A 17,769-nucleotide genomic window follows, 5' to 3' on the forward strand; every position below is an offset into this window, starting at 1 on the left:
TCACTAAAGAAAGAAAGACCATGCCTGGAGTACTGCAGAAGCACAATATTCTTGGTGCCATCAAATGTATTTCACATAACGATGGGGAGGAAGATAGCTGGGCTGGACATGCGGGATGAGATGCTCTGCCGAGAGCTATGTGCATCCCATTTCCACTGACCTACTTTTCCTGAAATGTGAAATCAGAAGCACACACAAGCTATGCAGTATCCAGAGAGCCAGGAAATTAAATGAAAACTCCTCCTGCCTGGTACAAAAATAGATATCTCTGTTGGGAGCACGGGATATTTGTTGTCATCCCTATTCCAGCACTTGCAGGAAGAGCAACACCACTTCCTAGGCTTAGTCTTCAGATTTATATTGCCATTTGCCGTGCTCCTTCACGACAGCATGATTAGTCTTTTAAATTATGCCCACCAGCGTTATTTTTAATCCGTTCAAAAGCAAATACTGTTCCATTAGATGTTAGTGATTTGCAAACCATTTATCATAAAACTCTAGGGTTCCTCAGAGGTTCCTCGGGGTTTTCTTGGTGAGATCAGTGCTATGGGCAAGCTGCCCCAAAGGCAGCTTCCCCACCAGTGCTGATCTTCCTCAGCAATGCTCACAGACAGGCAAGTCTCAGGTGCAGAGTGACTTTATCTGCAAAAAACTTTACAAAAGCATTGCAGGAGATCATGTGGCCCATACTGGGTCCCGCTGGAGCAGGTGGTTCCGCTAAATTGCAAACCACCTGAAAGAGTCTCTTGCTGCTGTTTTCTGTAGATGCAATAGAGGCAGCGAAGAAAGTCTTCTTCACCGTAGCTACCGCCACTTGGTAGGCTCAACATTGAGCTCTAGCCCGTGTCCAGTCAGCTTCAGAATGAGTTATCCGCCACTGGCGCTCTAGCCATCTCAGCGATTGTTTCATTGCCCTCAGATCCATGGAAAATCACGGGGCTGTCTGGGCTCATGCAATCGGAGAGGGCGCTTTGGAGCCAGACAGTCCCTGGTTAACTCCACATTCCAGCGGGCCACCAGGGAATCAGCTGAAAGGCCATCAACATGGGATAAAACATCCCCTACCACTCTCTGGAAACCATTTGGATCCATTAAGTGGCGGGGGCAGACTATCCAAATCGGTCCCACCTCCCTGCAGAGGGGAAGGGTTGTGGAAAAGTCAAGTTGACCATGGCACTTCTTTAGTTTCGCTTTTACTTAGTGTCAGATCACCAACATCCATAGAGGTGAACACCAAGTCCAAGGCATGTCAGCGGCTATGAGTTGGGCCAGACTTATTCAGGGACAGCCCCATGGAGGCCATGCTTTCCACGAAGTTCCAAGCAGCCCCTTGTAAGGTCGTGTCGGCATGGATGTTAAAATCCCCTAGGACAACCAAACTAGGTGTCTCCAGAAGAACATCTGCCACGACCTGAAGCAGCTCGGGCAGGGAATCCTTGGTGCAGCGGGGAGGTCGGTACACCAATAGGAATCCTGTACTGCCCCTATTGCCCACTTTCAGAACATGCACTCAGAGAACTGGGTCTTCCCAATAGGACGCCTGGTGCAAACTAATGACTTCCTAAATATCACTGCAAGCCCCCCCCCCCCGCCCACAAGGCCTGGGTTGCTATGCGTAAGAGAAACCTGGTGGGCAAGCAGCGGCAAGTACAGGCCCATCTGCTTCATCCAACCAAGTCTCTGTTACACATGCCAGGTCAAGTCCTCTATCCATGATCAAGTCATGGATGGTAGTGGTCTTATGAATCATTGACCTGGCATTGTACATCAATACCTTAAGGTCATGTGAGTATCCCTTTCTGATTCCAGTATCCGTCTGGTCAAGACCAGACCCCTCAAACAACGACTAAACCTGCCTCCTCAGTAATGACATGATCTGGTCTTAGTGTAACTCCTCCTCCTACTTGTGATCACTGAAATCGGTTGTCCCAGTGCATCCCCCCTCCCCCCTGTGAAACCTGCCCTAGCCATTTTGTTGGCTGGGACCCATAGCAGATACACACAGAATTGCTGTTTTTATCCTCTTTCTTTGTGCCCTTCCCCCCACCACATTTGTATTAGCTTGTGACCAAAGGACAGTGCAAATTATAGATCAGGAACTGAAAGCCCCAGGGTCAACCTGAGAACTACGGGCTGGCTCCCCAATTTCCCATGGCACTCAGCATTGGCCCAGGATGTGAGGGTGGCCTGGTGGTTGTGAAAACTGCATTCGCAGCAGACCCCAGGTCAACAACCTGGCATGCCACTCTCACGCCACAGCTATAAATCTTAACATCAAAGACAATGATAACCTAACAGCCATTACTGAAGCCCTCAGGGGTACTTACTTTTGCAATTTGGTCAAACTTGCCAAAGAGCTCATTCAGCATGTGCACCAGTTCTCCAGGAGAGCAATCACTAGCCAAGCGAGTGAATCCCACAATATCAGCGTATAAAATGCTACAAGTGAAAAAGGGGATTTTACCATTTTGCTTAGCTTAAAACTATCCCTAGAGTTTCTTGGAGAAAACAAACAAGAGAAAAGGGAATGCACTAAATACCTCACCAGGAGCAGATACAACTTGTCCAAAACCATATGTTTGGATGCTGAGCTCATACATCCTTTTTGGATGGCCTGCTGTTGTGGTCTGACTCCCCTTCTATTGTGTCCATTCAGGCTGTGACCCTGCCAGGACCGCTTGCCTATAAAGAATTGTGCCTCACCCCACAGTTTGCCGCACTGCGGTCGGAAGCTGAACTCCCAGCAGACCTCTTTGAAGAGAAGGGCAGGTTACCAGTCTGCAAAGAGGAGCTGCTAATATCTTCTGGTGCCTAAACTGAGCCACCCACCAGGCAAGATCGTTCTAGAGTTTCCACCGGAAAAGGCAGAGGAGACAGCCAGAGGTCATTCAACTGCTCCACAGTGTGAGACATAAAGCCAGAAGACAACCCTTAAAGCGTACTGCAACTCTCCTTATGTCAGGCACGGGTTGGGGGCTTAACCAATTACAGTATTAATTTCATGCAGGAGGGTGGGCCTACAAGGAGAGAAGGAAGGTGAGACAGGAGAAAAGGCAAAACAGGGGAGTCTTCTGCAAGGGCCCGGCAAGGGTGCGCTGCCCCTCATGCAGCAGTTCATTGGGGGGTGGGGGAGAAATGGGAAACCCCATCTTATTTGGGCTCTGCCTCACACATCATTGGCATGCAACCCACAGCCTTTTACCCCTAGCGGAATGCAGCACCTTGAGGGGGAAAAGATTCCCTATTCCCACAGTGCTTTGTTTATTTTTCATTTTTGCTTGCTATTTTGTTAATGTTGTTAATATTGTTTTATAGATTATATATGTTGTATTGATTTGTTAACCATACAATATGACTTTTGCTTTAATTGTGCTTTGTTAACCATGTTTTATAGATTGCAATATGACTTAGGCTGTATTTGTGACATTCTATTATGTTCTGTCAAGCTACTGTCATTTGTTGTTTGTAAGGTGCTTTGGGATAAAAAAGTATAATAAATCACATCAATTCAAAATCCCTTCTGGAGATGCCACAGTTAAAGCTCCGTAACATCTGCCTTTCCTAGATCATCCACTGGTGACTCTCTCAGGTCCTTCGGAGTCTGAGGCAGCCCTGCCAGGCCAAAACTCGTACTCTGGGCATCAATGTATGGAACCTGCCCCCTACTCTGCTGTGACTTTAGCTGAAGGGCAGTATAGGGCATGAGAGGCCTCAAGGGTGCAGGAGGGGACCAGAGCCTGAATGAAACAGGCCAACATGACTTCCACCACATTTCTCATCTCCCACTTACCCGTCCTTGAGACTGAAACACATTCCAGCTTTGCCACACTGAAAATTGCCCCCAAATGACTGTGTTAATCAGTGCTGATGGCAGCCATACAACAAGTTAGCTTGTATCAAGTGCAAAGCGTTCTCGCTTTTTTTTCTTTTCTTTCGATATTTACCACGAAAAATTTAAGGCCATTTGTTCAAGCAATAATATTTCAGCCTCTGGATTGCTTTTAAATTTGATATGCCTAATTAAATTCAGCTGCCTTCCCAAAATAAACATGTCACAAGGTCCGCAGAGGTTATCTATAGTCACAGTTCTATGGAATCAACCTGCGATATCTGTGTGCCTGAACACCTGCATCCAATGAAAGGAAAGAACAAGGAAAGAACAAGGCAACCACCTCCCTCTAAACAATGTATAGCTGTGATTAAAGCATTTTGCTAGTAATGGTAACCGGACTTCAGCACTGAGAATGGGCAAGTGTCTGTTCCAAACAATACCTTACATTGGTGTGCCTTTTGACATATAAATTATGAAAGTTGTTTGTATTTTCCAGCTGGCCTGCTTTGGGTCCTTGTAACCTCTGGATGATCTCAGCTTTCATCTCCATGGCTATGTGAGCAGGAAGTAAGGAAAGCAGGAGGCGCTCCTAGGTTGGAGAGAGGAAAGACAAAATGGCCCAAGCTTCAACTGAGCTTCAAGCAGGAAAATCTGCTAAGTAGTTATTACAAACACATTTTCTATGAGCAACAGTGGGATGGAATTTATTTCAAGGATTGGGAGGAAACTGCACACGATGCCCTATCATTTGTGGTCCCCACCTCCACTTCAAGTTTTCTTTTCTTTATGAAATGCAGCTGCAAAAGATTCACTCTTCTGTGGAAAGCTGACCGGAGGTGGGGGTGGGGTTATGTGAAGAGGAGCATGAATGGCTTCAGCATCCTTTCTCCTCCAGGGCTTTAAAAAAAAATTTAAAAATGGGTAGAAAAGCAGTGAGAAGGAGGGGAGGGGAATGGGAAACACACAAACCTGCACCAATACACACAATCTGCTCAAAGTTAGCTCTTACAAAAGAAAAATTATTTCATGTCCTCATAACTCTACAAGCACTTGCCTCCAGGACTCTGAATGCCTTTGGCAGGGTCTCCTCTTACTTCCTCCTTGGCCCTTATTATCCACCAATTGTCTTTCTTGTTTGTCAGTTGCTCTCTATGCGCATGAAGAACACGCATGCATAGATCAGGACAGGAAACCAACAGGATAAAGGGACCAACAGTAGGCTGAGAATCCACCGTACAAGTGCATCAGTTCACAAACTAGAGAGTTGTGGCATCCCTGCACAATGTACCTGCAGGAGGCAGACTGGGCATTAACGCACAAACAGATCTACTTATAGGCAGATGGACCAGCTTCATATTTCAACTGAAGGAGATTGTGAGGGACATCAAGAATATATTTAATCAGGTAAATTCCCATAACAAAACTCGCGCTTGCTAATGACTCCATGGATAGGTAATCTGGTGGCAGAGCCTGCCCCCAACAAAGTTACTGATCCCAAGGGTGCAGCTTTGATGTCCACACCTTGGCTGCTTTTATCATTCATGTCAAGAAGGAGCCAAAGGGCTCTGTTAGCTTCTTCCACACACAACGTAAAAACTTAAGAGTTTCGACAGAGTCCTCTTGTCTGACTTCTCTCTTCTTGCAACTTATTTCAGGGACAGAACAGAAGGAAGACGGGTCTACAAGGAGATTGGAAAGGATTTCTGACTTCCAATTGTTTAACAATAGCAACAACAAAATGACCCCCCCCCCCAAGACCAATCTGCAGCAATGAAGAAAGCTAGAGGTGATGAAGAATGGGTTTGGGTTGGGTGTTGTTGTTTTTTAGCAGGACTGTGAGCCCAGCTCAGTTCTGGCACTCAAAACAGGTCAGCAACTGCTCAAAAGCACCAAGTTCCTTAATTCTATGAGGATGTCATTTGCTCCTGGCTCCAACCAGTGGATCACAAGGTTTCCAGCAAAACAGAAACGTAGGTCCTGCAAGCCAGAAGTTTGTCATCTGCTGTGTCAGAAGGGAGCTAGCTGTTCTAACAGCAGATACTCATAGCTGCTGTTGGTCACAAGGAAGAAGATAAGGAAGAGCTCACCTGGGAGGCCTCTGTCAAAGCTATGCTTGCTCTGGAGAAAAGCTGGTTTCAGTTGTATAGGAGTCAGTGGAAACAACCAATGGTGCTGGCCTTTCAGCACTCATCAGGTTTTCCCTTGTAAAAAATCAGCCATTGACCTGGTGTCTATGTGCCACCCTGAAGCCTTTCAGAGCTATCCACCATACTCTATCACATCTTCCTTCCTCAGAAACCATCCTGCTGGTTCCTGATGCTTTAAAACAGGGAGAGGTGCAGCAAAAATGGGAGTTAGCGGTAGTCGTTCTGTCTCAGTTGACTTTGTTTTCCAACCCTTGAGGTTCTTTTCAGCACAATAGTTCTGTGTCAACTCTAACGTGGGCAACACAAAACAGGCTGCATTTCCGACAGATACATGACAAGACCTTGATGTGCCTCCATACCATACTAGGCAAAAAAAAACAACCACAATCTTTTAACCCGCACACCACTTTCTTGGAACCAAAGCACAGCTCTGATATGGAGGCCAACAAATTTCCATATATCAATGCTAATTCATTTAACATCACTGGATAAATCACAGAGTTGGGGAAACAGGTTGGTTGGCTTGGTACTGACTCTCCTAACAAAGCATTACAGCAGGGAGAAGTGAAACATACTCCTTTATACACAGGTTTTAATCACTCCCACTATAATCTCTCTGCCCCCAGATATCCCTTCCTGCTTTGATCCTCCATCTCTCCTACCAGTAGCAGATGGCAAGGTGGGGCAGAGGCACTTATGGCTGACCTTCCCGCCAGTAAGTCACTGTTGTTTACTGGGAAGGGGAGTGGCAAAGCAGCAGAAACAGCAGAAAAGCACTGGCAGGACTGCCCAATGAGCTCTGTTAGTGTCCCTGCCTTGTGCTCACCTCACTGCCACCTTGAGCCTCCTCCTCACTGCTGGGAGGTTAGGTAAGTGTCTCCACCCCACCAAGCTGTCCACTACAGTATATTACCACAGTCAAACAAGTTTCCTTCTTGTTCATCTACTCTGCTCATTCTCCCTCGCTGCCCCTCATGCCGGGAATTCCCTCCCAGAACGTTTGCGTGGTGCTACCTCTCTCTTCTCTCAAAACCCATGTTTTCAAGTGCTGTCTTTGGTTTACCTTTTTACTCCTCATGACCACAAAAATGAAGCACCTTAAGTGTTTTTGTGGATTCTGTCCCCACTATCCTTGCCTCCGTCTCCCCCATCCCCCCTCTTGCTTTCAAAATTGACACTAAGCTCCTCAAGGAGAAAGAACATGCCTTTTCTTGCTTATGCTACTCTGCAAAAATATTGATCAAGTTATATAGAATAAAGAGTTCTACCACCAGTTTTTTAAACCTAAATATTTCAGTGCAATCCTGAGCATACTCAGTGAAAGATAAGCTCCTCAGAGTAGTAACTCAGGTTGCACCAGAAATGCAATTAAAAAGAGTGTTTGCTAAACTTACCCCACTGGGAAGACAGAGTCCTTGGCCCTGACACTTTTGGGCAGTAGTGACTCTGCAGGGGCCCAATCCTATTTGTACAAGAAAATGCTCCTTCCTTGCCCTGCCTTGTAAAATGCAGACCAAAACAGTTTGCTGGTGTTTTTCAGGTTGTCTTGAGGGGGTGGCCTTTCCTTTGGCTGTCCATGAGGAACTAGGACTAGAAAGACACTTGGCCCGACCCCTCAATCTCCTTGAGGGCACGAGGCAGAAGCAGCAGCTTTAAAAAATCCCAGAGCATGGTCTGTGCAGGCACTAAAGCCTGTATGGATGACTGCACAGGTGTGCGGCTCAGTTACAGGTGAGCCACCTATTTCTGCCTGGGCTTTAATAGGAGCATGGGGGATTCATAAGATCTTAGATGGAAAGGGGGAGGAGCTTGGGAAGACACTTTTACTGAGAAAGTCACACAAAGGTTATGTTAGGCCAGGGGTAAAAAAAGAAAGAGAAAGAGAGACATTCTTGACAGCTTGGTAGCCTTTCATTATGTACACCAGTTCTGAAAGATGCTGCTAAACCTGTGCCATTGGTCTTTTAAAAGATTTGGACTAGCAAAGGACAAGAACTATGCAGACTATGGAGATGATGATGGAGAGATAGATAGAGAGATATTTACACACACACAGTCTTACTTTATTGTTTTGGGGTTTATTTTATTTTGGGATGGGGTGTTGGTGTTTTCTGGCCCAGATTCCATTCATGAGATGCTCCTCCCAGACTCAAGGGCAGGTTCAAAGGGCATGGGAGGACATTGTGGTGTCCATGGGGGGGGGGTCAGCAGGAGCACTGCAGGGCTGGGATCAGCCTGTACAGAACAGGAGGACACCTTGCTGCTTCTGGCCGCAAGAGCCTCTGTGCCAAGCGGTGCCTTCCTTGGCTGGAGACTTTTGCTCCTCTTGTGAAATCTCTCCACAATTAAAACCCTGCTCAAGGCAGCGTACAGCAAGAAGAGATTTGGGCAACTGCAAAAATATAGTGAAAGCAGACTTAAGCAAGAAATAAAAACATACCAGAACGTATGTGACAAAATTAAACCACCCCAACATAAGCCATAATGAGATCTAAAAATAAAAATACAAAAAGCCAATGGCAATAACAGCAAAATTAATGTCTCCGAAATGAAATCTTCACCCCAATGAAAAGACTCCTAAGCAGCACCCCAAGACGCAGATCTCGAAGGACGCCTCTCAAGCAGGCCTCCACGCTTGTGGCTGGAGTCTGGGTTGTGGGGCCAGAATGTCCTTGCGTGGTGAGTGCTGGCACCTTTTTTCTGGATGTTGGAAATATTATCAATACATTTTCAACTTCTTGGTACACAACGACAGCCCAAAAGACCTGTCCAATGTTTCCATATGAACTGAATGTCTTACATCTCAACCCCAGTATTCCCAGCCAAAGAGAGAGAGTTCTGAGACAAACAAGAAAGGTCCCTCAACTGGCAATCTGAAATGAAAAGGACTCTCCTAAGCCAACACCCTATCAGCCTGGCCAAACCATATCTAGTTCTCCTCCTCCTTCCCCTGCAACCATAGAACTGAAAAGAAAATCTATTTCTGATGTCCTGAGCATTAACCTGACTGAAATAGCTTTTCCTCTCCAGGTATGAGTGAAAAGATAAGTCATTTAAAAAAGAATAAGCCAATGTACACTAACACTCCAGGGGAGCTATTTTTCCCTGAAATGTGAAATTAGTGCATTGTTTTATGTAGGCATTAATGTTTACAGCATTGCAAGTTTGAGTGACCTACTAACTATGAATGGCTGCTCAGAGCCCATTTAACAACGTTAATGTTTCTTAATGGCTGTGGGGGCTTCTTGGATGCTCAGGTAGGGCAGAGATCAAGGCCTGATAAGCACATGATACAGTCAAGTTAAAGCTAAGTCACATTCAAGTGGAACACATCTCTGACATTTCAGAGGAATACATTTCATTCAAACAGCAGCCATGCTTGCCTTCTTCCTGATGAAAACTCTCTGCCCCATTAGCACAAAACTACAGGCACACAGACTCCCAAAAGGATCTTCTACCTGCGCTGGGTGTGCCTGTTTGGGCCTCCAGTTCAATATTGCTTCAATATTGGCAAATAAAGTAAATACCTAATAAATCTTCCGTTCCAAATCCTATAGCCCTGCCCCTGGACTTCCTGCTGCTCAGAAATGGACAGCATGCCACTTCTACAACTATGAATTAATCAGATGTACAAGTTCAATACAATAATGCTTCACTAGCAATTAACAAGCTTTCTTCCTCCATCCCAGTTTATTTAGAATGAAGATCTTTCCTACTGGATTCATTTTCTCTCGCAAGCTGGAAAGTGCTTTTCACCATAGTAAAGAAAGGCATTGCTTCAGTTACACATCTAGTGTAACCACTCGGTTACCTTGTTCATTTAAACCTGTCACAGCTCCTGACTCCAGTTTCTAATCCCATTATTATTATTATTATTATTATTATTATTATTATTCGGATCCTGCCTCCTCACTGAGAGTGACATTCAGTTAGCTCTCTCTCAGAGACGTCTGCCGCCTCCTGCTAGAGTCTTTCAAAACATCTTATAAGTCATAAGATGCAAAACACCTGAAATGAACAAGGCTAATTATGCTAACTACTTGTCAATGTCAAAACCAGGCATGAAAGCTTTGAAAGTGCCTTAGTTTATTTTCTGCAACAATTTATCAATGGGGCAAACAATTTTACAGGGTAGCTGAAATATATGTGCTAAAAGAGCTTACATACATATATATTAAGACACACATATATACATACAGAGCATGCATCTATTTTATTTTTGTCATAAAAGCAATAAATGAGACAAAAAGATATATAGACACATGCTCATTTTACTTTAATTTTTTTTATTAAATCTGTATACAGGACAGTTCACAGCATAAAAATACAAAATTCTAGCAAAGTGTCAGGAGAAAGCCAGGATGCAGGCAGCACCTGAGGGATTAGGGAAAAGCTAAGAGCAAGCCACGTTTTGCCCTTGCCGTTTGTTTGTTTGTTTGTTTGAAAGTCAGGTGGTCCCATTTTGCTTGGATAGCAGGACACTCCTGGGGGCAACAATCCCCTGAGATATATGACAAGCTATTCTGTACTGATTATCACCCTTAATCATTTTAAAACCGATATACTAACTAGACCAAAGGAAACCCAAGCTGCTCTGGGACAACCACTGAAGAGTCCTGCAAATTCTTCTGCTTGAGGAAGCAGCTCTTTCAAATTGCACCTGGATTGATGCAATGCTCACTAGCTCATCTTTCAGGCAAAATTCTTTATCAGTAAGGATTTTAAGAATGCATTATGACATTTTTCATTGCCTTTTTAAAATCTGCCTTTAAATTTATCAGAAAGTTATGAATTCGGGCTTCTACTTTGATTATTAAATTATTAATCTATCACATGCACTAACACTTGACACAAAAGCCAGGGTTGTGCATATGCTAAAAGTCTAAGGAAAAACAGACAGAGTAATGGTATAAGCCCCCTGCATTCGCTCTATAGGACATACTTTTTCCCCTCCAAAAATGAAGGGGAAATGTGTGTGTGTCCTATGGAGAGAATGCAGGGGGGGAGGCAGGCAGGAAAAGCCCCCAAAAGCTGCACACAAGCTCTGCGTTGCTCTTGCGGGCTTTTCCTCAGGAGGGACAAGGGACTGAAGTGGCCAGTCAGTCCCTTCTCCCTCCTCGTAGAAAAGCCCACAGGAGCCGTGCACTCCTTAAAGGGTGCTTTTGCAGGAGGTGGGAGTATTGCCATAGCCGCGCGCCACCTCACCAGCCGGGAGAGGGTGCGAGGGGCTATAGAAGCCATAGCCCTGGGCTTCCCCGCTGCGCACCTTTCCACTGCTCCCCGACCTGCTCTTTAGGTCTGGTGGTGGGGGAAAGCAGCACTTCCCCCCACCGCCAGCCCCACAAGCTAGGGGAGCAGCAGAAGGTTGCGCGCCTTTCCGCTGCTCCCTGACGTGTTCTTCGGGGCTGGAGGGAGGCTTCCTCCCGCCAGCCCCAAAGAGCAGGTCGAAAGGAACCTGAAGCCTGGAGAGCGAGAGGGGTCGGTGCGCACCGACCCCTCTCGCTCTCCAGGCTTCCAAGGTAGCCGCCTGAACACAGCTTGAACGGCACCTTGTTTTACAGGGGGGAAACAAGGGGGGGAATTCTCCCCCTCTCTGCGCAGCGCCTCCTGCCGCTCCGCTGAAGGGGCGCTGGGCAGAGAGGGGGAGAATTTTTTTCCCCTTGTTCTCCCCCCTCTAAAACAACGTGTGTCCTATGGTCCGATGCGCCCTATAGAGCAAAAAATATGGTACTTCCTGTGGTACTGGGAAGTTTTTAATGTTTGACTGTGGTTTTATGGATTGCTGCAAGTTTCTATAGTTTCTATAGCCCTGGATTTATCTGAATAAGAGTTTCTATTTTCTCTTATTACAAAACAGAATCTTCTTGCATTTCCCCAAGACTTCTGTAAATCACATGATCCTTCCACCTAAAGAGAAGACTCCTCCATTAACAAGCTATGCCCATTAGCCTGGATGATGCTCCTTGAAATTGCTCTTCAGCATAAAGGATGAATGGTCATTGATGTTCCACAGCAAAAGACCATACCAAAACAAGAGCTTTGATGATATCAGCCTAATATTCCTTTTATCTCACACTTTCTCTTATTACTGTTTTTTCTTCTTCACTTACTTTGGATTACAAGTGAAGGAGGGGGAAAAGCACAAGGACAGCAGCAGCAATTACATCTCTACGCCTGGGTGGAAATTGCAAGTCATAAATGGATTTCTGAAGAGCTTCTTGCCTCTCCTGCCTAATCAATAATCATTTCCACACACCCAACAAAGGAAAACAAAGAACTGGACAAAATGGAAGGGTAAATGAAATCCTGAGAAGAGCCTTACCTGCTGCCGCTTCTCAAACTCAAGCTTGATCCGGGACTTGATGCAGTTACAGGTGTCCTGATATGTTTGCTGCAGAGCAAGTTCCATTAATTGTTTGTGATATGCTCCTGCCAGGTTCCCGCAGATAAAGATGATAACATTGGCCAGGATCTAAGCACACAGACACATATACAGACACACAAAGAAAAGAGCAATGAAACAGTCCCATGTCACTGTCAGACAGTACAGACATACCTTGAAAGTTGAACAGAATCTGTTTCAGAAGTCTGTTCGACTTCCAAAACATTCGGAAACGAAAGCACGGCTTCTGATTGGCTGTAGGAAGCTCCTGCAGCCAATCAGAAGCCACAGAAGCCCTGTCGGATGTTCAGCTTCCAAAAATAGTTCACAAACTGTAACAAGCCGGAACCGGGTTGTGGCGTTCAGAAGCCAAAATGTTTGAGCCCTAGCTGTTCAAAAACCAAGGTACAACTGTACTTGGTTTATTTGTGAAGATTTTATAGTTTCCTGCATCCTCACAGTCTGGGCTTTTTTTCAGCTGGAACTTGTTGGAACTCAGTCCCAGCCCCTCTCAGGTGGGGCCGTTGCCATTCTAAGAGAACGAGGGAGCTGTTCGTGAAATAGCACTGCTCACAGTCCTTGTCACAAAAGCTATCAAACAATATTTGGTATTTTGCCATGACCTTCCCTTTTCTAGGCAGACAGGTTTATTTTTCAGCACAGGAGAGTTAAAAAAATATACCCCCCATCTCACATACAAGTGAGATTTCACCTGAAGTGGCTCAATCTGAAGCTTCTGACACCGTTAAGTCTGCCATCATGTGCTCCCTCTGACAATGCATTGGATAATGTACACCTGTCATTTATCTGCACAAGAGAGTTGTTTCCCTCAACCTGCCCTTTGTAACTGGCTTTTTGCACTGAGGCCTATTTGAGGTATGGCAGGGGTGCCCAAGCTTTTTTCAAAGAGAGCCAGATTTGATGAAGTGAAGATGCGTGAGGGCCAACCGAAGTTCTTGAGCTTTCTTGAGGATTGAAGATCTTGAGCTCTTTGGGGGATTTTACCATAGGAATTAAACTGCCGCAGGGATCGGATTAAACCAACCGGCGGGCCAGATTGGGCCCCCAAAACGGAACTCGGACATGCCTGGTGTATGGAGTTCTGGGTGGGGATAAAGATAAATAATAGATATATTAATAGGCTTAGAATAGTTTTTATTAAAATAGATTTACAAGATACAGTTCTTTATCTTGGCCTTTGACAGGTATGATGTACATTTTAGGACCCACTATGTTTTGTGATTGCAATTTTTAAAAAAATGTTTTTAATGTCATATTTTAAAACACCAATATATATATATCATCTGAAATTATAATGACAGTCCCTCTCACCCACGAAAGGACAACTGCAGCACACAGAGGGATAAGAAGGTAACAAAAGAAGAAGAAGAGTTTGGATTTCTCACTCCCCTTCAGGAGTCTCCAAGCGGCTCACATTCTCCTTTCCCTTCCTGCCCCACAACAAACCCTCTGTGAGGTGAGTGGGGCTGAGAGACTTCAGAGAAGTGTGACTGGCCCAAGGTCACCCAGCAGCTGCAGGTGGAGGAGCAAGAAATCGCTTCTTTGGAAACTGAGGAAAAAATAGTTCCGAGCTAATGAAACAGATCCCTGCTGAGATTAGGGCTGTGTACACACTTTCAGTTTAAAAGGAATCTAGGTCCTTTTCCCCCTCAATTCAGGTTGAAGCTGGAGTCGGGGGAGGGGGGACACACAGTATTTCAGGCAAATCTGAGCGTCCTGGATGAAATTATATTGTTAATGATGTTTTTAATGCAACTGCTTTTAGAAAGTTTTTAACTGAAATTGTTTTTAGGTATTTTTAATTGTTTTTAAAATGTTTTAACTATTTAGCTGTTTTGTTTTTTGTTTCTGAAATGTCTCTGTGTTTGTCACTCTGGGCAACTTTGGAGGAAGGGTAGGATATATACTCAATAACTGAATATTTCAGTAGGAACAACAATGCATGTGCCCCACTTCCAACACCAGCAGCCGGAGCACCCTGGACGCAGGGGAAACCGGAGTGTGTATTCTTATTATTTATTTATTTATTGATTGAATTTATATACCACCCTATACCCAGAGGTCTCAGGGAGGTGCACCGAATAAAATCAAAATATAAAACCACAAATGCATAATCGAAATAAAAACAATAACAACCCAATTGCCCCCCTCTAAAAAACACACATTTTAAAGGGTATAGGATGTAAATCAGATCAACCAAAGGCCTGCTTAAAAAGGAACACTTTTGCCTGGTGCCTAAAGGTGTATAATGAAGGCGCCAGGCGAACTTCCCTGGGGAGAGCATTCCATAGACAGGGAGCCACTGCAGAGAAGGCCTGTTCTCGTGTTGCCACCCTCCAGACCTCTCGAGGAGGAGGCACAAAAAGGAGGCCCTCAGAAGATGATCTCAGGGTCTGGGTTGGTTCACATGGAAAGAGGCAGCCCTTGAGGTATTGAGGTCCTGAGTCATTTAAGGCTTTGTAAGTCAAAACCTGCACTTTGAATTGGGCCTGGAAACTAACTGGTAGCCAATGCAGTCGAACCAGGATTGGTGTAATATGCTCAAACTGTCTTGTCCCGGTGAGCAACCTGACCACTGAATTCTGCACCTCTGAACCATCTTCAGAGGCAGCCCTACGTATAACACATTGCAGTAATTTAACCTTGAGGTTACCAGAGAATAGACAACAGTAGTCATGAGCGGAGGAAGGGGGGGGTCACAGTGGGGGTGTGCCGCCCTGGGTGTCACCACTGAGGGGGGTGACAAAATGCTGGCTGGCACTCACTGCAGGGCCTGTAGTGCTCCTGAGCCACATGTCTCTCCTGGGAGAGACACAGTGGCTTCGGCGCATGCAGGCTCCGTGCTGCCCAAACGGTCCACTCACTGCCTCCCCCCAGATGTAGGGGGGCTGAGTGGGAGGAGGCAGGCAAACTCTGGAGACCCCTGGGTGTGCCCCGCCCCTATGGGTGGCTTGCCCCGCCCTCACCCTGCCCCTAAGCATGCCGCCCCAGGCGCCCAAGCCCCAGGCGGCTTCCTCCACCACTGAGAGTAGGTAGGCTATTCCTGTCCAGGGAATATAGGGGCATAGCTGGGCCACCAGCCAAAGCTGATGGAAGGCACTCCAAGCCACTGAGGCCACCTGAGCCTCAAGCCACAGCAAAGGATCCAGGAAGACCCCCAGGCTACACTGCCTAAGTTTATGTTGAACCTTCCTCTGTCACCCCCAAATAGTGATGGACAGATCTGTCCACTTCAGTTTCTCTCGGTTTCTTATTTTTCCATTCTTGGGTTAAGGTCACCATGTTTTTCACACCAGTATGCAGATATTTCAGAATCTCAATTCTCTGGTAAATGGTAGCTACGAGTTTCTCTTTCAAATTTCACAGAGTGCTAGATCGCTATTCCAAGACAAGAATAATATGTCACCTAAAAAAAAATATGCAACCTGACGCTGGGCAACAATTTTTTACTTTTTGAATGTTGTCTAGATTTCTACAACTGGTTTAGGGTATTTTTGCACTGCTGAATCAGGAAATGGCATCCATCAGGTCAGGTTTTTGTGTTATGTTGATTTGAAAAAAAATCAGATCTTGTGACAAAATCGATTACATTTTTGTGGCATTATCAGCTGATTTTTGTCAACACATATCATCCTACATATGTTTTTAAGAGAAAAAAATGTTTTTCCAACAACATATATTGATTACCTGATAGAAACATCGATTACTGTAAACTGAATGGTGGGCATTGATAAAGGTAAGTACACGTAAACTGCATGTTGCTTCACCATTTTTCAAACTTCAGGGCTTGAACTTCCGTTTCTTGGAACTCCTGGAATGCTCAGCGGCAGGGAGGTCTCTCTTCAGAGTCCAATAGTAGTCAGCCATCATGACTGTGTCCCAGCGACCCTGATACCTGGTCTCCATCTCTTTCATGTCCTGATGGAATCTCTCCCTCTGCTCGTCACTCATTGAACTCAGGTTCTCAGGAAACCGGTCCATATGTGAAAATAGGTAGTGCATCTTGACGCTCATGTTGCAGCCCAGGTTTCTGAAAGCAGTCAGCATGTTGTTGACAAGTTCTGCATAGTTTCTGGCCTTATTGTTGCCCAGAAAGTTCTTCACTACCAGAACAAATGCCTTCCACGCTTCCAGTTCCACTTCGTTCACTGAGTTTCCGAACTCTGGATCTCTGATGAGCTGACGGATCTGAGGACCGTCAAAGATGCCAGCTTTCAACTTCTCTATGGTCAATCCTGGAAAAGCCTGGCACAAGTAAGCGAAGCAGTCACCATCCTTGTCCAGAGCTTTGCTGAACTGCTTGATTAAGCCGAGCTTGATGTGCACCAGTGGGAAGAGTATTCTGTCTCTGTCCACCAGAGGGTCGTTGATGACGTTCCTTTTTCTGCAAGGCACCAATTCCTCCTGCACAGGCCAGTCCTTCTTCGTGTAATGCTGAGCACGGTCCCTACTATCCCACATGCACAGAAAACATGGGTACTTGGTGAAGCCAGACTGTTGTCCCAACAAAAAGTTCACCATCTTCAGGTCAACACAAATAAACCACTTATGCTGATCATAACCAATTTTCTCCAGCACATACTTCATCGCTTCATAGTTCTCCTTCAGTGTAGTCGAGTGAACCAGGGGTATAGAGGCAAACTGGTTGCCATTGTGTAGCAGAACACATTTCAGTGATCGCTTGCTGCTGTCAATGGACAGTCTCCAATCTTTGGGTTCGTACTGTGGCACTCCAAGCTTGAGCAGAAGCTGCGCAATATCTGCACAGTACACCAAGTCCTTCTCTTCCGAGAAAAAACGGAGGTACTCTTGATGCCTGTTGCAGAAGAAGCTGATGCTAGCACTGTCAGAGAGGAGGTTTTTTCCCTTCAATCTGGATGCCAACAGTTCGGCAGAGTCCTTTGACAAGCTGAGGTAGCGAACAAGATCATTCAACTCCTTTTGGGAAAATGGATGTGGAGCATCATCTTCAAGAACCACTTCTTCTTCTTCATGTCCTTCAACACTGGAGGCATATTCGTCACTAATGTCAGGAAGTTCTCCAAAGATAGGCACTGGAATTTCATCACAATGAGCTACAGGACAACGTGCTGATTGAAGATCAGGATACTTGAGGCTGCTCCGGTTCTTTCTGTTGATCCCAGTCACATCAACAGCGCAGAAGTAGCAGTCAGTGACATGGTTTGTCGGCTCCCTCCAAACCATGGGAATTTCAAAGTTCCATTGGTCCACCCACGTAGAGTCTCTGTGCATGCCTTGCACACCATGTGTGGCGCCCAAGTTTTATCCTGGTCACAAAGTTTAATACCAAAATAACTTTATGCTTTGCCGCACCAATTTATGGAAGATTTCGAGGTTTTATGACTTCAAACTGATCCCTTTTCGAC

General features: G+C 45.5%; 1 protein-coding gene across 4 annotated transcripts in view; it reads right to left on the reverse strand.

Annotated features, from left to right (window-relative positions):
* The window catches only part of ADCY2 (adenylate cyclase 2), a 122,837-nt gene that overhangs the window by 57,501 nt on the left and 47,567 nt on the right, over positions 1 to 17,769 (reverse strand). For 3 of the 4 annotated variants that reach the window (XM_083519083.1, XM_083519085.1, XM_083519086.1), the window contains 3 exons: positions 12,302 to 12,451; positions 4,273 to 4,421; positions 2,328 to 2,439 (listed from right to left, as the gene is read on the reverse strand). In XM_083519083.1, coding sequence (XP_083375209.1) covers positions 2,328 to 2,439; positions 4,273 to 4,421; positions 12,302 to 12,451 — 411 coding nt within the window. The remainder of the gene's footprint in view (positions 1 to 2,327; positions 2,440 to 4,272; positions 4,422 to 12,301; positions 12,452 to 17,769) is intronic. The other variant, XM_083519084.1, reaches the window with a different exon arrangement.

The sequence above is a fragment of the Podarcis liolepis genome, assembly GCF_965112155.1.
Source record: "Podarcis liolepis genome assembly, chromosome: 8".
Lineage (NCBI taxonomy): Eukaryota > Metazoa > Chordata > Lepidosauria > Squamata > Lacertidae > Podarcis > Podarcis liolepis.